At 43.5% G+C, this 22708-nt stretch overlaps 1 protein-coding gene across 6 annotated transcripts in view; it reads right to left on the bottom strand.

Moving 5' to 3' along the window:
- Positions 1 to 10994: 10994 nt before the first annotated feature.
- Positions 10995 to 22708, bottom strand: part of LOC112248695 (dual specificity testis-specific protein kinase 2-like) — a 31335-nt gene continuing 19621 nt past the window's right edge. For all 6 annotated transcript variants that reach the window (XM_024417937.2, XM_024417940.2, XM_024417938.2 and 3 more), the window contains 6 exons: positions 21713 to 21761; positions 19365 to 19514; positions 13943 to 14116; positions 13717 to 13800; positions 13411 to 13497; positions 10995 to 12969 (listed from right to left, as the gene is read on the bottom strand). In XM_024417937.2, the coding sequence (XP_024273705.1) occupies positions 12853 to 12969; positions 13411 to 13497; positions 13717 to 13800; positions 13943 to 14116; positions 19365 to 19514; positions 21713 to 21761 (661 nt within the window). In that variant the 3' untranslated portion in view covers positions 10995 to 12852. The remainder of the gene's footprint in view (positions 12970 to 13410; positions 13498 to 13716; positions 13801 to 13942; positions 14117 to 19364; positions 19515 to 21712; positions 21762 to 22708) is intronic.

Below are 22708 nucleotides of genomic sequence, written 5' to 3'. Positions count from 1 at the left end.
ATCCCGGTCAAACTAGTTCCCCAGCTCATCTGTCTTACTGGGGGGCTGCAACCAGTCTTGAAACGCTCACTACGAGCAACATTTGTCTTCTTTAAGTAGATTTTTATGTTTCTCCACAGGACCATAAAAAGACAATATAGAAATGATATCAGTAATTGTGTATGATATTGTTTGTGTTACATTTCTGCCCTGAAGAAGGCTGCCCTGATTCCGAAACATTGGGGATTTACCCAATAAATTACTGGGAGATTATATATAAAGTGTGCGTTCTCTGGGTGTGTGCCAGCTCTTGTTTTTTATTCAACATTTCTGTCACACAAATACATTTATGCCTCACTGTGTTGTTTGACAAACGAAAAACTTAACACTCAAAGAGATCCAACAATAAATATATTTTCTTACCTGAATTTGTTGTAGCGTCTATTTGTTAACTTTTTCATTTGAGTTCAATTCATTACAAATGGTTGTCCAGGCATTCTTTTTCTTGTTTTCTGTTGATGAATCATCCTGTTTTTGAGAATTGGGTAGTTTGACACAATTTTCTTCAAGAGGGAATTTTTCAAAACCCTCACAGAAATTCTTTGAACATTTTGTTTCACCTCCATCCATGGTATGGTTTAGGTGACTTGCTCCAATTTTACACAATGCTTAAGTCCCATCCCTGCTTTTTGAGATAATTAGCAAAGACAGCACTGGACAAGCACTTGTGGGGCCTATTTGTCAGAATTAGGCCAATCAGCGAGGAGTTTGCTGTTTTGATTGCGTCAAAAGATTAGATAGCTGGACACTAGACTAATTTACCATTTAAAATAAATACTAACTGACATTGGCAAGTGTGAATTCTATTATTCTAACTCTCAACAGTAAGTTGAGACCCCGACTGAGTTCACACCCCAAATGTTTTAAATAAAATAATAACTGTACTGAGGAGCTCAGTGACTTTTATGCCCTGCTAGAACTGCTCCGGTTCACTGTAAGTGCTGTTATTGTGAAGTGGAAATGTCCAGAACCAACAACGGCTCAGCTGTGAAGTGGTAGGCCACAGAACGGGACCGTCGAGTGCTGAAGAGCGTAGTGCATAAAAATCATCTGTCCTCGGTTGCAACACTCACTACCGTGTTCCAAACTGCCTCTGGAAGCAACTTCAGCACCAGAACTGTTCGTCGAGAGCTTCATGAAATGGGTTTCTATGGCCGAGCAGTCGCAACACAAGCCTAAGATCACCATGCGCAATGTCAGGCGTCGGCTGGGAGTGGTATCAAGCTAGCCGCCTTTGGACTCTGGAGCAGTGGAAGTGAATAATCATGCTTCACCATCTGGCAGTCCAACAGACGAATCTGGGTTTGGCGGATGCCAGGCGAACGCTACCTGACCGAATGCATAGTGACAACTGTAAAGTTTGGTGGAGGAGGAATAATGGTCTGGGGTTGTTTTTCATGGTTTGGGCTAGGTCTCTTAATTCCAATGAAAGGAAATCTGAACGCTACAGCTACACATTCTAGACAATTCTGTGCTTCCAACTTTGTGGCAACAGTTTGGGGAAGGCCCTTTCCTGTTTCAGCATGACAATGCACCCATGCACAAAGCAAGGTCTATACAGAAATGGTTTGTCGAGATTTGTGTGGAAGAACTTGACTGGCCTGCACAGAGTTCTGACCTCAACGCCATCGAACAACTTTGGGATGAATTGGAACACCGACTGCGAGCTAGGCCTAATCGCCCAACATCAGTGCCCAACCTCACTATTTTGCTTGTCCCCGCAGCAATGTTCCAACATCTGGTGGAAAGCCTTCCCAGGAGAGACGAGGCTGTTATAACAGTGAAGGGGGGACCAACTCCATGTTAATGCCCATGATTTTGGAATGAGATGTTTGATGAGCAGGTGTCCACATACTTTCCGCAATGTAGTGTATGTAACAGACCAAGCCCTCAATGTGATTTTTTTTGAACAGCTTGGGGTATCCATATTTATGGCTTTTGAAATAATAGCACTGGACGAGCTGACCACAGTGCGCTTCCCATTTGGGCTAAGAGTAACTTAACTAATAGTGGAATTAAAATGTATGGGCACAAGATTACTGCTGCCAATTCCCTGGGAATATGGTTATCTGTAGCAGTACGACGATAACACTGTGAAACTCAAGGACATTCAGAGCAGGGCTTGAGCTGTTGTTGAGCCAATGCTTTATAATAGCTTCTTCAATGTTGGCTGAGAACTTTGCCCCTCTCCTGTTTGGATGCAAACCATCCCTCTTATAAAGCTGGAGCCTCTCCCAGAAGTGGTCAAAAGTGTCAATGATCTCCAAATCGATTGAGGAACAGTAGGATTCAAGCCAGTAGTGTAGATGGCTAAAGCAATCAATTCCGTGACCTATTGTTGGTAGAGGACAGGAAATGAAAACCAGCTTGTCCGTCTCCTTTAGCCTGCCTATGAGCCCTCTGAAGTCAGCTTTGGATTGCTCTGACTTGTGAAGTTTGCTGTTGTTTGTACCAACATGAATGATTACTGTGTGAGCAGTCGGGAACTGCTCCATTACAACAGCGACCTGGTGATCTATGTCCCGAACACAGGCTCCAAGGAAGCAGAGGGTCCTTACTTCCGCGATCACTACATCCCTAACTATGGAGCGTCCTAAATCAACCACCTCTAAAAGACGAGAAGGTCGCTGCGAGACCGTGGAACGTGCTCTGGGAGCTGAGCTTCCTAAATCAACCACCACTAAAAGACGAGCTTCCTAAATCAACCCCCTCTAAAAGACGAGAAGGTTGCTGCGAGACTGTGGAACGTGCTCTGGGGGCTGATCCAGGGGATCACGTTGAACATATCACTGGTCTTACATTTGTGTCCAGATTTCTCTATTGAGGCTTTATGTCAAATGGAAGTAAGTTGCTTACTTATAAAATGACAGACTCAGAGCTTCAAAATGGTATATCGTACACTGTAGTTGGAGGAAACATGGAAAGTGCTGCTTTAAAATTGTATTTGTTATCCCACTCTCATTCCAAGAGAGCTCTTCTTTGTTTATGCCCATTCAGCATTGTTTTCACCCTTTTCAAACCTTAGCCCAACCCCACAAGTAAACACATTAGAGTCAGCATGGCATTATCCTCTAGAAAGTAAACTCACTACTTGAACCCAGCTAAATTCAGGGTAGGAATGTGTTTCTGAGAGATCAATCAATCAATCAAATGTATTTATATAGCCCTTCGTACATCAGCTGATATCTCAAAGTGCTGTACAGAAACCCAGCCTAAAACCCCAAACGGCAAGCAATGCAGGTGTAGAAGCACGGTGGCTAGGAAAAACTCCCTAGAAAGGCCCAAACCTAGGAAGAAACCTAGAGAGGAACCAGGCTATGTGGGGTGGCCAGTCCTCTTCTGGCTGTGCCGGGTGGAGATTATAACAGAACATGGCCAAGATGTTCAAATGTTCATAATTGACCAGCATGGTCCAATAATAATAAGGCAGAACAGTTGAAACTGGAGCAGCAGCACGGCCAGGTGGACTGGGGACAGCAAGGAGTCGTCATGTCAGGTTGTCCTGAGGCATGGTCCTAGGGCTCAGGTCCTCCTCCGAGAGAGAGAAAGAGAGAATTAGAGAGAGCACACTTAAATTCACACAGGACACCGAATAGGACAGGAGAAGTACTCCAGATATAACAAACTGACCCTAGCCCCTCGACACATAAACTACTGCAGCATAAATACTGGAGGCTGTTGTCCATAGCTATATCTTTCCAAAAAATCTGTGGTAGCTAAAATGATCTATATACTGACCGGGGTAGAGCCCATTCTGTTATAGACAGAAGCCTTTGACATGGCAGACCAATCAGGATTCATCTCTCGGCATGTCCAACCAATCATGACTAGCCAGGAAGGATCCTTTAGCTCAGTGCTCTGTACTTGGCTCAAATAGGCTGATAAACTATCATCTTTATTCATATTTACGGATCCCGTACAAGCTTGTAATTAAGGCACATGAATGTTCAAGAAAGCATTTCTGCAAAAACAAAACATATATATTTTTTACAGCCCTACTGTGAAGTAGGAACCATTGTCAAATGCCTCAGATCCTCTAACCATTCACATTTCATGGCAGAGGAGTCAGACAGGCTCGTATTCAGGTCAGGATCAATGGTCCCGGCTACAAGAGCCTACCGCGACGCAAGACAAGCATTGCAGGTGACAGCCAGGTAGGATTAGCCCGCTAGCTCTGGCACTTCAGCCAGGAGACAGTCAAATACAGCCAGGAGAAGAGTTGCATAAAAACTGTGTTAAGAACAGCACTAACACCTTCCCTCTTAAACTGCACCATTCAATCTGTTCTGACAGAAAACAAGGATCCCCCTGACACACGCACACGCACACGCTCACAAACACACCCTGAAGTCAGTCTCTCTGCATACCGGTTTTTGTTATTTCTTTATCTTTCTTTAAAATACACAAAAGCAATAAACCATGCCTGACCCACTCTCTGGTCTGTCATGCACAGCCACAGACACAGACACAGACACAGGCACAACCACAGACGCACACACGCAGGCACGCACAAACTTTCCTCCCATTCATTTCCCCTTTCCTCTCTATCAGCACCAACTTCTGCATGTCACTCCCACAGCCGAGTAGAAAACCTATGGCCTCCTATACAGTACGCCTCTTTACAGCTTGTCTGACATTTATCATCCTTGCATTGTTCTCATTCCCTCCTTCCTTCACTCCCACCTCCATTCTTCTTTTCTCTCATTTTATTTTTGTCTCTCCAGTTTTATATCACCCCCCCCCTTCCCGGCAGAATTTTCAATGTCATCATTTTTGTCCTCTAGACCCTCCTACTCTCTTTATTTACAGTACCTCTGCTTTGCCCTCTGCTCTGGATTGTACAGCAGGGAACCACACTTACTTCACTGTTCATCATTACTCACATAACGGTTAACAATTCAGTATATCTGTATCGATTTGTATGAAGGATGAGATATTTAGGTGTGATATAATTGGAAATATGTAAGTACATAGACATTACTGTATGAGTCTGTATTGTAACTAGAAACAGCCACAGTGGAGTAATATTGCACTATGCATAAAATAATTTATCATTTAGGTTCCAAAACAGAAGTCACTTAGCCTTGACCTAGTCGCAAAACAAGGGTTAGGGTTGAGCCGGGGTGTGTACATGAAGCTAGGGTTAGGCGGGGTATTTATGACTACATCCAGGCTCAACCCTAACCCTAACTTCATGTCCACATCCCAGTTCATCCCTAACATCAACCACAATCTTAACCCTAGCTTCATGTCCACATCCCAGTTCATCCCTAACATCAACCACAATCTTAACCCTAGCTTCATGTCCACATCCCAGTTCATCCCTAACATCAACCACAATCTTAACCCTAGCTTCATGTCCACATCCCAGTTCATCCCTAACATCAACCACAATCTTAACCCTAGCTTCATGTCCACATCCCAGTTCATCCCTAACATCAACCACAACCCTACCCTAGCTTAATTTCCACATCTCGGTTCAACCCTAAACATAGCCTCATTAACAACCCTAACTTTACCTCTTTGATAAGTATCTTAAAAAAACTCAATTTGTCGGGCATGGACCCTACAAGGTGTCGAAAGCGTTCCACAGGGACGCTGGCCCATGTTGACCCCAACGTTTCCCACAGTTGTGTCAAGTTGGCTGGATGGCCTTTGGGTGGTGGACCATTCTTGATACACACCGGAAACTCTTCAGCGTGAAAAACCCAGCAGCATTGCAGTTCTTGACACACTCAAACCGGTGAGCCTGGCACCTACAACCATACCCCGTTCAAAGGCAATTCAATGTTGTGTCTTGCCCATTCACCCTCTGACTGGCACATGTACACAATCCACAGTCTAAAGGCTTAAAAATCATTATTTAACCTGTCTCCTCCTCTTCATCGACACGGATTGAAATGGATTTAACAGGTGACATCAATAAGGGATCAGAGCTTTCACCTGGATTCAACTGGTCAGTCAATATCATGGAAAGAGCAGGTGTTCTTAATGTACCGTGCATTCAGAATGTATTCAGACCCCTTCACTTTTTCCACCATTTGTTACTTTACAACTTTATTCTAAAATGGATTAAATATAAAAACATCCTCATCAAATCTACACACAATACCCCAAAATGACAAAGTGAAAACAGGTTTTTGGAATTTTTTGAAAAAGTATTAAAAGTACAAAAACAAATACCATATGTACATAAGTATTCAGACCCATTGCTATGAGACTCGACATTGAGCTCAGGTGCATCCTGTTTCCATTGATCATCCTTGAGATGTTTCTACAACTTGATTGGAGTCCACCTGTGGTCATTTCAATTGAATGGACATTATTTGGAAAGGCACACATCTGTCTATATCAGGTTCCACAGTTGACAGTGCATGTCAGAGCAAAAACCAAGACATGAGGTCGAAGGAATTGTTCGTAGAGCGCTGAGACGGGATTGTGTCGAGGCACAGATCTGTGGAAGGGTACCGAAAATGTCTGCAGCATTGAAAGTCCCCAAGAACACAGTGGACTCAATCATTCTGAGCACACAGCCAAGACAACGCAGGAGGGCATTCGGGACAAGTCTCTGAATGTCCTTGAGTTGCCCAACCTGAGCTCGGACTTGAACCCAATCGAACACCTCTGGAGTGACCTGAAAATAGCTGTGCAGCGATGCTCCCCATCGAACCTGACAGAGCTGGAGAGGATCTGCAGAGAGGAATGGGAGATATTCCCCAAATACAGATGTGCCAAACTTGTAGCGTCATACCCAAGAAGACACATGGCTGTAATCGCTGCCAAAGGTGCTTCAACAAAGTACTGAGTATAGGGTCTGAATACTTATGTAAATATATTTCAGGTTTCGTTTTTACACATGCAAACATTTCTAAAAACCTGTTTTTTGCTTTGTCATTATGGGGTACTGTGTGTAGATTGATGAGAGAAAGAAAAACAATTTAATGCATTTTAGAAGAAGGCTGTAACGTAACAAAATGTGGAAAAAGTCAATGGGTCTGAACACTTTCTGAATGCACTGTATGTAGAGGTAAAAAGAAAGTCTTAAAGTACAGCCATGTTGAAACACCTAAAAATACACTCAGTTTGGAAGATACTTAAAAAAATGATTTGACCTTTATTTAACTTGGCAAGTCAGTTAAGAACAAATTCTTATATTCAATGATGGCCTAGGAACAGTGGGTTAGGGGCAGAACGACAGATTTTTTACCTTGTCAGCTCGGGGATTTGAACGAATTCTTAGGCTGTTATTTTTCACTGTTTGCTTATGTTTCACTCCTCAACTCTCCACAACATTCCCACTTGACTCTGAAAGGATTTGGCCAGTGGTCATCGTATAACAAACGACTCCATCGCAGAGCTCAACACATTCTGCCAGGGCTCTGCCAGCTCTGATCTATCTTCAAACGTCTGCTTATTGGCAGAACAGTAAATCTTCTGTCACCACGGCACTTCAATTACCGAAAACAACAGTAATGTACAACCCCATTTACACCGAAAGTACTGGGCCGGCCGGGAGAGGAGAGCTTCTTCCCAGAATACCAATGACAGAGCTCCCTTCTCCTTGGTCCATCCATAATGCTTGCATCCCAAATGGAAGCCTGTTCCCTATATAGTGCACTACTTTTGACCAGAGCCATATGTAGTGCACTATATTTGGGTGTAGGGAATAGGGTGCCATTTGGGAGGGGACGCAGACACTGTGACCTCTAGCTGTAGGTCCTGCAGACAGATTCACTCCTAGAAGCAGGGTTTATAGATCTATCCCTCCCAATATCGATTAACGCTGAAACTTCCCATCAGACCCATTAATTTACTCTGCATTCTGCTCCATTCAGCACATTAGGGGTTACTGGTCGTGGTGGTGCTGGTGCTGGGGGAGAATTAATTAGCTGTGGACCTCGTGGGGTTGAATTGAATGAAATACTTTCTGAGGGCTTCAATAACGCACGTAGACCACTTTACCACGTCTCTCTCATGTTTCTTGGAACGAGCATTATGTAAATGATCTAGTAACCTTAATTGGACACAGAGCAGTAAACTGCCTCGTAAAATCTGATTTTATGACTGAGAATTCATCCCCTTTCCCTAGGCGTAATATGAGAGGAAATTGTAATATACAGTAATACTACATATGCCATTTAGGAAATGCTTTTATCTAAAGAGACAGAGTCAGGCTTGCATACATATATATGATGTATAGAAGAATATTCACCATGGCACTCCCTCCAATCCATCTTCCTGATTGATTCTGGTTTTATCTACAAATGTTGGGTCACCTCCAGTCTCTCCCTGACCTACTTTGTAAACACACACGCACACATGCACACACACACCCAGTTTCTAGCTCAGGAACATGTAGGCATTCAATCTCGCTGACACACGCCCTGACCCTAGCAGCATGCCCCTTATTCTACCCACCAAAGTGTATTATTATACTTATTGATTCATCACTGACGCTGTCTCCGACAACACGGCTTTTATGCATAATTTCTCTTATTTGAACCTTCGAGGTCATATTCATGTCTGCGTACAGCCATGAATATGGATTGACGTCATAAAGGTAAACTTGTTCATGCTCCCTTTGAGCCCTGGTCAAAAGTAGTGCACTTTATATGGAATAGGGGACAATGCTCTTCCCTTCCAGTACGCTTCCATGCCTGGGTTTGACATTTACAGGCTCTTCTTCATCGATCACTGGTTTCATGCGCTGTCTACCACATTGACACTGACTGTACATATATACATGGACACACATCAACACACACATGCACAGTTCAATAGCCTATATGACATTTATACCAATGCTTACTTGGTTCAGTAGGCTAAGTGACAGCTGCAGTGCCTGGTCAATCTCAAGTGGTGATTAAGCTTTGGTCGTTTTACTGAAACCCAGAAACTCACTCTACTGTATCTGCCCAGTCTTAGCCCTATTAAGTAGAAAAAAAGAAAAGTGAATTTGCCTACGCAGTGTGAAAACAGTTCAGGTTGTGCTTTGGCACACATTTTGTGCAATGCAAAAAAAAGAAATGTGTCAACTCACTTTTATGGTTTATTTGGAGGTTATTATTAATCTCTGCTGTTAGTTTGTGGAGATTGTTGTGTGCCGTGTGTCCTAAGTAGAATCTATTTCCTTAGTTCTCACACCTCCCCATATACCCATGGTACCAGTGTTCTTTGTGCTCAGCACAGCACAATCTAATAAAAGAAGAGATATTGCCTCAGTGTTTAATTATTCAACTCTCTGCAGATTTTTCAAATTATATATATTTGCTGTGCAAACAATTACCGCATCGGCTCACCACAGTCACACAAGGAACAACCTCACAAAGACCTGCGTAAGTGCAATAAATGGAGTGACATCATCCCTAAACCCCAGCGGAACACCAGTAGAAGATAAAAGGGGAACAACAATGACACTATTGTTGAATGAAGGCATTTGTAGCCAAACATTATGACCAGTAAACATATTTGTGTGATAGCACATTTGCACGGAAATGAGGGGTTTGAATTTGATGCACAATTATTTCACAAAAGCTATACTATACTTCCCCTGCTATAAATGACGACAGGGAAGAATAAAACTGAGCAAAAGCAACCAAGTGAGGCCCTTATTCCCAGGAGAAAAGCTAACAGAAACATGGTCTTTCAAAACATATTTTACAAAACGCTACAACCTTGTGGGCAGTTTAAGTCAGTACATAATGCAATACTTGAATTTTTGGGTAAAGTACTACTGACAACTACACAACACTACACATACCTGCTACTCAGTGGAGGCTGCTGAGGGGACAACAGCTCATAATAATGGCTGGAACGGAGCCGATGGAATGGCATCCAACCATGTGTTTAATGTATTTGATGCCATTCTGCCAATACTACTCCAGCCATTACCACGAGCCTGAATGAAATAGAAAGGGATTAGGAATCAGATTATCCTAACCAATTATGCTTCTTAAACACCATCATGCATTTCCCCATGCGTCCCCATAAAACCAAACCTCTGTGAGAGAGAAACCCAGTGGTCCCAGTGGATTCTGGTTCCTATCAGATTGTGTTATTGCTCAGGTTAACACCACACAGACATATAATAAACAACGGCAGCTCCTAATAAACACCCCTGTATGAGAGGAGAGGGATAAAAGCCTTGATCTCAAGGGCCAGAGCCCTTACATTGTGTGGAGGGAACAAAGCTTCATCAGACAAAACCATCAGCAAGAAACAGTCCTTCTGCATAATTCATCAGTAGAGATCTATTCATTATTGTAATTTTGAAAGAGACACAAGCTGAAAGAGAGGTGAAGACCTGGACATCCATCTGAATGATGGGCAGCTCTGACAGCACAGCTGCCTCTTCCTTAGTGTGTCACTAACATTACCTCTTCAACACAGCTCACCTGGAGAGAGAATTGGCCTTGTATGACTTCCTGTTGTTGACACATGGCACACTATTCCCTTCATAGTGCACTACCTTTGACAACCGCCCACGGGACCACGGCCCATGGGGCTCTGGTCAAAAGTAGTGCACTATAGAGGGATGCAGCTTGTTTGTTCACACAACAGGAAGTGAAGAACAGGAAGAGAACAACCAGACCAGGTACTAGGACCATGTTCAGTAAGGCAGGGAGGTACCACCTGAAAATGCTAGCTAATTTCAGTTTCAAAACGTTTTGCATGACCCAGATGTTTCAGATAAAGATGTTACGTACAGTACATCATAATCACTTTGTAAATTAACTATGCCAATGACCAAGCTTCAAAGAGCTTAGGGCCAGTCTGAAATCTGATTAGCATGGTCAAGAACACCTGAGGAGGTGGGGAGTTGCCCAGGTAACCAAACATGAAAGCAAAGCCACTTCTGACCCCCAACAAGGTTGTCATACAGTAGTTACAATTCTGGACCTAGACCGCCATTGATGATGTAAGATCCAATCTATGCCAAACACACATCAATCTTATCCTGTTCTAGAAAAAACTTTTATTGAAAGAAGCAATTCATTTGTAAAATACATGTGAATGTTTCAAATATGACTTTTTTTTCTTTAAACGCCTATTTTTCATTTCTTACAAATGTATTTAGCTTTTCAGAGTAATGGTACACAAAGTCCAAATAAAGTAAGAACTTCCTTCATAGAATATCACAAAGACCTGCCAGAGCGGGGGAGGAGGGGGATATTTAATAATATTTTAAAAACCTAAAATTCAAAAAAGGAATGTCTAGATTGTTCAATTTGGGCTACTATTTAATAGTATTTATTTTTTTAAAGAAGCTCTAAAAATGTACTGTTTTACAACAACAAAAAGCAAACAAAATATGTCTCTACTCTTCAAGTGATACTTGAAACATCTGATTGAGATGAGCACACACTCACTGGTAAATACTGGTCACTTGGCAAGAGCATTGACTCCGTTGGAAGGTTCTCACAGACAGTTGTTATTGGCTGACTTTCCTACGTGTCAGCACTTTTTACATTTCGGTTAAAAACTACGGGCAACTACGGGCAAGATTTACAGCCACATGTTATTCATTGACAAGAAATATCAGATTGGATATTGGATGTCAAAAGCAGTACCGGATACTGTAGATACCTGAATATAAATGTGCACATGTACATTGCAAAAAAAGTGGACAAATAAATAAATAGGACAGATGATTAAAACATGCTGAGGACAAAAAGTGTTACATTGTATATAAGAACATAAAATACTAATCTATTGAAATAAGATCTTCGGCCAGGTAGAGTGAGCTCAGGGACAATGAATTGAGTATTACTGTACTGTAGCTAATGTTAGACCTATCCACTGTATGTAAAGTGTCACTGTGTTTGCTTAACAATAGCCAATAAGAAAAGGTACCCAATTTGATAGCACGCGTAGAGACATTTCAAGCTGAGGTGTGAGGTTACGAATCAAACTCTGTTACATTGTGTACCCACCCACTGGCATCAGCCTGCCGTCTGCATTGTGCTAGCTAGCTGAACTGACGTCAGCAGGTCAGAATCGGGGCCGTGGCGATGTCTTTGTTGAGCTCCTTGTAGGCTGTGAACAACAACATCTCTACTCACAGCGCAGCTAACTGAACTGAGAGAGGTAATTTCACATCTGAAAAGAGGTGACATGGAGAATTGAACATGACGTCTCTCTAGCGCCTGGTCATTTAGGTAGAGTTGAATAAACAATAGAAACTAGAGCTAGATAGACAATGGAAAACAACGGGGTGAAGGAAAGGCATCAACAGATTAATGTCTGTATCATCAACACAAAATACTGTCATAAACAACAACACAAACTAAAACAAAAAGTAGAAATATTAGATGAATTTAAGGAAAGAATGTTGAAATAAGGTGAGATATGCCGCGAAACAAAATGATGCCCAACTGCTATCCCCCTAGGTAAAATATTCAACTGCACACAAAGTGTGTGAACTGGTTAAGTAAAGCCTTCCAGCTTCCAAAGAGACCCTCTCTTCAAGAAGACACATATAGTATTTTCTAGTCATCAATCCACCAGTCTTAAATTTGAAAGTTGTGGATCCACCCACAGACACATCTGTAGGTGCAGTGTAGGTAGGCACAGACATAGAGGTCAGCCCCTATAGAGAGGTCATCCTGAGGATCTCTGTCCCCTGGCCCTGTGCAGCTGTCTATTGTTGTGTCCCAAATGGCACCCTATTCTCTAAAGGGCACCTGGTCAAAAGTAGTACACTATACAAGGAACAGAGTGCCATTTGGAATTCAGCCCATATATAAGTACAGAACTTCCTCCAGATGGATGGGTGGGCGGGGGCGTCGGCCAGACCAGGCCAGCCCAGGCTGCTCACCCAGTGGTCTGCTCTGAGTTAGGGGGCGGGTTAGGGGGCGGCTCAAGAGTCTCAGCGATCTCCCCCAGTTCATCCAGCAACTCTATGAATGCCGGTCTCCTGAAGGACTCCATCTGAAAACACAGAGGAAACATAAGGATCAGTACTGGGCCTTGTCTGGGGTTTAAAACTAAATCAGAGCCTGTATACACAAACCGTCTCAGAGTAGGAGTGCTGATCTAGGATCAGTCTTTAAGATAAATGAGATATTTTGGACAGGAAAGACCTGATCCTAGATCAGCACTCCTACTGCTTTGTGAATATGGGTCCTGAAATACTATTTCTGACATATGAAGTCTGTCTGGCATCAGACCAGAGACAAAGAGATTTTGGCTTTCCATTTAAGTTTACACATAGCTAGGGCTCTATACTGGTCATCAGGCTGTCAGCAGCCATGTAACGTTTACTACAGTAAAGTTATGGTACCTAATTCTGTATCTACTACAGCAAAGTATACTGTATCTGTAAGCAGCCATGAACTGTGCTGTAAAGTATACTGCACTGTGTCTACTCACCAGACAGCAGCTGGCTGCCAGCTCCAACACGCGCTGAGGACACCCGCTCGCCAGCTCCCTAAACGCACTCACATCCAGGCCGTAGTCCTGTCAAACACGCACATGCACAGCAGACATTACACATGGTGCATACGGCATAGCTTCCACACAGGGTACACGGCAGACAACCTGGATCTATGTCTAGTCGTACTCTATGTCTCCTGCAGCTCTCTATTCAGTATGTGTGTTTGTGTGAGTGTATATCAAAATGAACCAAGCTTTTTCACTGACGGTCGTACATAAGGCGAATACAGAGTTGAGCTTTACCTGCGTTCTTGGTAGAATCTCCGGGTCTGCAGGGATCCTTGCCAGTATTTCACAGAGTACAATCCCAAAGGAGAATACGTCCACCTGATGACAACACAGAACCACATACCAATCATCTAACCAACAGTGTGTGTTCAAACAATGAGAAAATGAATCTTTCCATTAGCCTCCAAAGAGTGTTCTTAACCACATCTTATCCAATGAAGGGTCTTGGTGGCATGTATACCTTCCGGTCGTAGGGTTCCCCGCGAAGCATCTCCGGGGCCATCCAGAAGGCAGATCCCACCAGGGAGAGCTTCCTCTCTGGGTCTTTAACCGGCAACTCCACCACCTCTCTGGCCAGGCCAAAGTCTGTGACCAGGGCCTCCCTGCCCCGCGCTGTCACACGGATCAGACAGTTCTGCAGAGACAGACATAAGAAGTCATATGTTAGTATACAGTGCCTTCGGAAAGTATTCAGACCCCTTGACTTGTTCCACATTCTGTTACGTCATTCTGTGGAGATGGGAGAACCTTCCAGAAGGACAACCATCTCTGCAGCACTCCACGAATCAGGCCTTTATGTTAGAGTGGACAGACGGTAGCCACTCCTCAGTAAAAGGCTCAAGACAGCCCGCTTGGAGTTTGCCAAAAGACCCTTAAAAATTCTCAGACCATGATAAACAAGATTCTCTGGTCTGATGAAACCAACATTGAACTCTTTGAGTTGAATGCCAAGCGTCACGTCTGGAGGAAACCTGGCACCAACCCTACGGTGAAGCATGGTGGTGGCAGCATCATGCTGTGGGGATGTTTTTCAGCGGCAGGGACTGGGAGACTAGTAAGAATCGAGGGAAAGATGAACGGAGCAAAGTACAGAGATCCTTGATGAAAACCTGCTCCAGTGCGCTCAGGACCTCAGACTGGGGCGAAGGTTCACCTTCCAACAGGACAACGACCCTAAGCATACAGCCAAGCCAATGCAGGAGTGGCTTCGGGACAAGTTTCTAAATGTCCTTGAGTTGCCCAGCCAGAGCCTGGACTTGAACCCAACCAAACATCTCTGGAGAGACCTGGAAATAGCTGTGCAGCAACCTGACACAGCTTGAGAGGTTCTGCAGAGAAGAATGTGAAAAACTTACCAAATACAGGTGTGCCAAGCTTGTAGCGTCATACCCAAGATGACTCGATGCTGTAATCATTGCCAAAGGTGATTCAACAAAGTACTGAATAAAGGGTCTGAATACTTATGTAAATGTGATATTTCTGTTTATTTTTCATTTTTATTAGCAAACATTTAAAAAAACTGTTTTTGCATTGTCATTATGGGTTATTGTATGTAGATTGATGAGGGGAAAAAATGATTTAATACATTTTAGAATAAGGCTGTGGCACTTGGATAGGAACCAGGTGATATGGTCATAATAGACAAAAATAGAGGTCTTTGTCTACTCTCCAATCATAAAACATTATAGAAAAGGGCTCAGTGCCATTATCCTCACAAGGGAAGAGTACACAATGTATTGAAAACGAGGGTGCCAATAGGTTTGATCCCTATCTTTCTGAGCGAGAAAAATATGACTTGTTGTCAAACAAAAATATCTTTCTCTGAGCAATTGTATTAGTATAAAACAATATATATATATATATATATATATATATATTTTTTTTTTAGTATACAATATAGTTCAGCATTTGTTATTATTTATTTTATAGTCTTTTTTGCTCATCTTTATTAAGTGTGCCAATCATTTTGGAGGTTACTTTATGCCATTAAGCAGACACTTTTATCCAAGGCGACTTACAGTAGTCTACATACATTTCCATATGGGTGGCCCGGGGGGAATTGAACACCCAACCCTGGCAATGCCACACTGGACCACAGTATCACATCAATATACCAATAACATGTATCAATATATACCATATAGAAAACGATTATCCCCAATACACAACATTATGCCAAGACATTTCAACATGACATGGCAAGATCCAGCCGAATAAACAACATATTTAGGAGATTTGATTCAGCCCCTTTTTTCCACTACAGTAGTCCTGCCACCATTAAGCATTTCTGTTATGACATCTGCTTGCCAGCAGAGGGTAGCGTAACACTGTTATAGTACGATCACAGCAATAAGCAAGCTCTAACATACCGCCACACAACTTATTGAGTAAAGCAAATGTGTCTGAATATACAGACAACTCAACGGAACATTCTCTGCCTTGGAATCTCACACATGATCCTCAACCTGATACGTTCAACATTACACCTGTCTGTTGGTCTACTTGATGCTTTAGATACCCGAGCAAATCAAATCAGGCGTTTTGAAAGCTGAGAAAACGTGATGACAGACATGTCATGGAACAACTCTTAATTCTCTCCATAGTATAGGCAGATAACTGTATGTGCCCCATAGGGCTCTGGTCTAGGAAATAGGGTGTCGTTTGGGACGAAGCCATTATGAAGGGGATACCCCAGACCAGACAGCCAGACCAGACACTCTTAAAGAGCCTGACTCAATGGAATCTGCACTCATCACCTCCCCGCCATGCTAAATGATTCAGTTCTGACCTGGGTTCTGCTGGTGAGCTACAGAGGTGATAATCCACCTGCTTTGGCATCTATGCTTACAGAGAACAAAGCCCAACTGTGTGTTCGGTGGTGATTACCATAGCAGAATATTTATTGTAAGTGTGGAGAGAGTGCATGGGAGATGACTGGGGCCTGGGCTCAGTAACAGTAGGTAAGCTACTATAGGACCCAAGATTCAACAGTGGAGTGGTTACATAAGTCGAGCAGGTAAAGAGACAGGCAGGCAGGCTGACAGGCAGAGAGAGAGACAGGCAGGCAGGCAGGCAGGCAGGCAGGCAGGCAGGCAGGCAGGCAGGCAGGCAGGCAGGCAGGCAGGCAGGCAGGCTGGCTGACAGGCTGACAGGCTGACAGGTAGACAGGTAGACAGACAGAGGTAGTGAGAGAGTCAGGAAGAGAGGCATGCAGGCAACAAGCATGCAGGCAGACATGCAAGCAGACAGACTGGCAGAAATACAGGTAGACAGGCAGGCAGGCAAGCAGACAGACAGAAATATGGGCAGGCAGACAGGGAGACAGGCAAGCAGGGCAGAAAGGCAGACAGGCCGAGAGACAGTCAGGCAGACAGAGCGGTTTGGGTGTAGAAAGGCAGACAGACAGGCAGGCGGAGAGAGAGAGAGTCAAGTCGGCAATAAGAAGGCAGGTAGACAGGCAAGCAGACAGACAGGCAGACAGGGGTGTGGAGCAGAGACAGCCCAAGAGAGACAGACAAGCAGAAAGGCAGGCAGACAGGGGTGTGGAGCAGAGCAGGAACTGCTGATGAGGGAAAGCAGGCGGAGGGAGGGAGTGAGGGGAGGGCCCTGTTGGCTGACGACTCCTAAGCATCTGGATCCCATTATAGAGGGAGCCACAGGCCCTCTCTCCCGCTCCAGCGTTTCCATTCAGTAGCCTGTTATTATATGTAGATCGCTCCAAGCACCAGACCTGACCGCTAAATTTAGCATGGGCCCTCACCCCAGAGCCAAAGAAAGGAAAATATCTAGAATGGAGTTTGAGGGAAAATAAAAAAGGTCTGTGCCACTGGAACTCCGAGGAATTGGCATGAACTGCAACCAAGGCTGTGTCCCAAATGATACCCCTATTCCATATACAGTGCATTCCTTTTGACCAGAGCCCTATGATCCCAGTAGTGTACTATAGTGGATAGGGTGCCATTTGACCTTCAGAGCTAAATCTGGATTCCAGTTACTCTTGTAAAGCTCACTAAAATGATCTATGTTTGCAATTCCATCCACCATGCCTTTCCTTACCCTGGTCATTTTACACTGTAATGACTGCTTCTACAGGAGAGATGTCAGAAGCCCTGCGCTGTGCAGCCAAACCTCATGTCTCTAACTGAAGCAGTGATTGGTTTAACCTAACATTACCGCTTCAGAAAATACACTGTACATGTCTTATTGGACATAGTGAATGACCTTGCATGTCTGGCTTGGATCCTTTGTTATTTATAGGCATGGAAGTCTCTTCTTTCACGATTGAAAGAGATTGCACATGAGAAGATGCCTCGTCTTGTCTATAGGCTTCTGTCATACATCCTTACAGTGAGTGTGAGAGAGAGTGTGTGTGTGTGTGTGTGTGTAATGGGCCTCTACTATTGATTCACTGCTCACTGATCCTATTTTCCCAGACTAAGCGAGACTGGCTGGCTGGATGTGTGTGTGTGCAGAGTTGGGTAGGTTACTTTCTCAATGTAATCTGTTATGGTTACTAATTACTTGTCCAAAATTGTAAACAGTAATGTTCATTTTGGATTACCCAAATTTAGTAAAGTAATCTGATTACTTTCCCCTTAAGAGGCACCAGAAGAAGACAAAAAAGACCCATCAAACGCATTTGGTATTTCATCATAGTGGTCTCTGGCTGTATTGAATGTCATTGAGAAAACAAAGATGTCATAATGTATTTGTTTCTCTCGCAAACATCCTTTCTGAATTTAAACGTAATCCATTAAGTAATCATTTAGTTTTTCAAAAGTAACTGTAATTGGCTATTTTTGTGTGTGCTGGTAAAGTAACTGATTACAGTTACAAGTTTTTAGTAATCAAATTACATGTAACTGATTACATGTAATCAATTACTCCCCAACCCTGTTTGTGTGTGCATTCATGTGTGTGTACGTGTCTGTGTGTGTGTGTACAATAACACCGCTCAGAGTGGGAAGACATTAGCATGACAATGGACTGTGCTTGTTGCTTGGCTCCTCTGTATAACATAACTGACCTGCACTTCTGTGGAACCTGGCAACCGGGAGAGAGAGTCAAACGATCTTTCTACGCTGCTGTCTTCTCCACATGGGACAGAGTTATCCTCAGCTTCAGTCTGACTACTGAATGAGCCTCAATTCAACCTTATCCTGTATTGTCCACAACAGAATTGTTTTATTTATTTAACATTTATTTATTCAGGAGATCAGGAGACCTCTTTTACAATCGAGACCAGCCAGTGGGATCACTACATTATGCCACAGCACTGATGTTGCAAACGTTTGACGTAAGAGTAGGGGTTTTCCTGATGTCAAAGAGAGTAGTCAGTGGCTGTAGCCAGGCCAAAAGTAGCGTACTATATAGGGCATAGGGTGCCAATTCAGTGACAGCTAGTGTGTGAGAGATGACATCTCCTACTGTTTTTCCTGAGTGTGGACCTTCCTACTGTTCCTGTTCATAAATGGTTACCTTTTGGTCGATGCACCACAAATACGACAATAATCTACATTTAGATGGGCATGTAGTTTTCCTTTTTCAGTGACGTCCCTGGTCTACTGTACCTTGGAGTTGGGGACCCCAGTCTACTGTTCCTTGGAGTTGAGGAACCTGGTCTACTGTACCTTGGATTTGAGGTCCTTGGTCTACTGTACCTTGGAGTTGAAGACCCCAGTCTGCTGTACCTTGGAGTTGAGGTCCCTGGTCTACTGTACCTTGGAATGAGGTCCCTAGTCTACTATACCTTGGAGTTGAGGTCCCTAATCTACTGTACCCTGTACCTTGGAGTTGAGGTCCCTGGTCTACTGTACCTTGGAATGAGGTCCCTAGTCTACTATACCTTGGAGTTGAGGTCCCTAATCTACTGTACCCTGTACCTTGGAGTTGAGGTCCCTGTGATAGATGTTCTTGTAGTGCAGGTAGATCATTCCCCTGGTGATGTCACAGGCCAGGTCCACCTTCTCCCTCCAGCACAGAGACACATCCTTCCTGGCTAACAGCTCTTCCAGACAGCCCCCACTCACATACTGCAACAGATAAACAGCCCATCAGCCCCCACTAACAAACTGAGAACAGACCAAGAGACCAATCAGCCTCACTTACTAAAACAGACCTGGAAATTGGGTTTAAGTTCAAAGGAAAGGAACACTGCCACAACCTTACTCTCCAACCAATGTGCATGAATTGAGTAGCAAACTGAAGTGAAGAGGAAATTCTTGGAAGTTGATAAAACTGCTTCATTATTGAAAAACCAACATGTTTTGGCTGCTGCAGGCCATATTTTCCCAGATGAAGGGGCTCACTCACACAGACACACAACCCAACCTTATATACACAACATGACCAAAAGTATGTGGACACCTGCTTGTCGAACATCTCATTCCAAAATCATGGGCATTTAGTATGGAGTCGGTGCTCCATTTGCTGCTATAACAGCCTCCACTCTTTTGGGAAGACTTTCAACTAGATGTTGGAACATTGCTGCGGGGACTTGTTTCCATTCAGCCACAAGAGCATTAGTGAGGTCAGGCACTGATGTTTGGCGATTAGGCCTGGCTCGCAGTTGGAGTTCCAATTCATCCCAAAGGTTTTGATGGGGTTAAGGTCAGAGCTCTGTGTAGGCCAGTCAATGTCTTCCACAACGATCTCAACAAACCATTTCTGTACGGACCTTGCCTTGTGCACAGGGGCATTGTCATGCTGAAACAGGAATGGGCCTTCCCCAAACTGTTGCCACAAAGTTGGAAGCAAAGAATCATCTAGAACGTCATAGTATGCTAGCCCAAACCATGAAAAACAGCCCCAGACCATTATTCCTCCTCCACCAAACTTTACCGTTGGCACTATGCATTCGGGCAGGTAGTGTTCTCCTGGTATCCACCAAACCCAAATTCGTCTGTCAGACTGCCAGATGGTGAAGCATGATTATTCACTCCAGAGAACACATTTCGCGGCTGAGCCGTTGTTGCTCCTATATGTTTCCACTTCACAATAACAGCACTTATAGTTGGCCGTGGCAGCTCTAGCAGGGCAGAGATTTGACAAACTAACTTTTTGGAAAGGTGTCATCCTATGACGCTGCCACGTTGAAAGTCACAGCTCTTCAGTAAGTCCATTCTACTGCCGATATTTATCTATGGAGATTACATGGCCGTGTGCCCATTTCAGGGGGTGTCCATATACTTTTGCATAACAAATCAAATTTTATTTGTCACATACACATGGATAGCAGATGTTAATGCAAGTGTAGCGAAATGCTTGTGCTTCTAGTTCTGACAGTGCAGCAATATCTAACAAGTCATCTAACAATTCCCCAACAACTACCTAATAAAACACAAATCTAAAGGGGTGAATGAGAATAAGTACATGTAAGTATATGGATGAGCGATGGCTGATTGGCATAGGCAAGGTGGAATAGATGGTATAAAATACAGTATATACATGTGATATGAGTAATGTAAGATGTGTAAACATTATTAAAGTGGCATTATTTAGAGTGCATTGTGTAACGTGACTAGTGATCCATTTATTAAAGTGGCCAGTGATTGGGTCTCAATGTAGGCAGCAGCCTCTCTGTGCTAGTGATTGCTGTTTAGCAGTCTGATGGCCTTGAGATAGAAGCTGTTTTTCATTCTCTCGGTCCCAGCTTTGATGCACCTGTAGTGACCTCGCCTTCTGGATGGTAGCGGTGTGAACAGGCAGTGGCTCGGGTGGTTTTTGTCCTTGATTATCTTTTTGGCCTTCCTATGACATCGGGTGCTGTAGGTGTCATGGAAAGCAGGCAGTTTTCCCCCGGAGAAGCGCTGTGCAGACAGCACCACGCTCTGGAGAGCCTTGCGGTCGAGGGCAGTGTAGTTGCCGTACCAGGCTGTGATACAGCCCGACAGGATGCTCTCAATTGTGCATCTGTAAAGGTTTGTCAGGGTTTTGGGTGACAAGACAAATTTTTGTTGCGCCTTCTTCACCACACTGTCTGTGTGAGTGGACCATTTCAGTTTGTTTGTGATGTCTATGCCGAGGAACTTAAAACTTTCCACCTTCTCCGCTGCTGTCCCTTCGATGTGGTTGTCCATGATCATCTCCTTTGTTTTGTTGACGTTGAATGAGAGGTTGTTTTCCTAATTGTGTGCATATGTACAGTACATGACTCATTAGCATGGCTCCTCACTTATCTCACTGGAGTGTGAACATGTCATGAATCCAAGTTAGAGAAAGTAACAATCACCTCTAATATGGGGTAGAGTTTATCTTCTTTCACACAGATCCCCAGATACCTAGAACGAATGGCAAAAACAGAATTATAATGGGGAAACATAATGAAATTCAAAATATAAACTACCGTTTAAAAGTCACTTAGGGTAACTTAGAAATGTCTATGTTTTTGAAAGAAAAGCTCATTTTTTTGTCCATTGAAATAACATCAAATTGATCATACAAGTGTAGACATTGTTAATGTTGTAAATGACTATTGTAGCTGGAAACGGCTGATTTTTAATGGAATATCTACATAGGCATACAGAGGCCCATTATCAGCAACCATCACTCTTGTGTTCCAATGGCACGTTGTGCTATCTAATCCAAGTTTATCATTTTAAAAGGCTAATTGATCAATAGAAAACCCTTTTGCAATTACGTTAGAACTTTCTTCTGAAACTTGTCAGTCTATTCTAGTTCTGAGAAGTGAAGGCTATTCCATGCGAGAAATTGCCAAGAAACTGAAGATCTTGTACAACGCTGTGTACTACTCCCTTCACAGAACAATGCAAACTGGCCCTAACCAAAATAGAAAGATGAGTGGGAGGCCCCGGTGCACAACTGAGCAAGAAGACAAGTACATTAGAGTGTCTAGTTTGAGAAACAGACGCCTCACAAGTCCTCAACAGGCAACTTCATTAAATAGTACCAGCAAAACACCAGTCTCAATGTCAACAGTGAAGAGGCAACTCTGGGATGCTGACCTTCTAGGCAGCATCTCTTGTGGACAGACAAAATGTCGAGAAACTCACCTGGGCTGCCGAGATTAACAACCTAAAAACACCATCCTTCACTGAAAGGTTATTACTAATTACATGAACAGGTCAGTCTCCATTTTATTATATTGCTCTGACATCGGAGCCTGAGAACATTGCCTTCCTCAAACACAGTGAATTTGTCCCAAATGGCACCATATGGGCCCTGGTAAAAAAAAGGGCACTTTGTGGGTAATAGGGTCCATTTGGGA

Source organism: Oncorhynchus tshawytscha, linkage group LG04 (genome assembly GCF_018296145.1).
Source record: "Oncorhynchus tshawytscha isolate Ot180627B linkage group LG04, Otsh_v2.0, whole genome shotgun sequence".
Lineage (NCBI taxonomy): Eukaryota > Metazoa > Chordata > Actinopteri > Salmoniformes > Salmonidae > Oncorhynchus > Oncorhynchus tshawytscha.
This window is presented reverse-complemented; position numbering and strand designations above follow the sequence as displayed.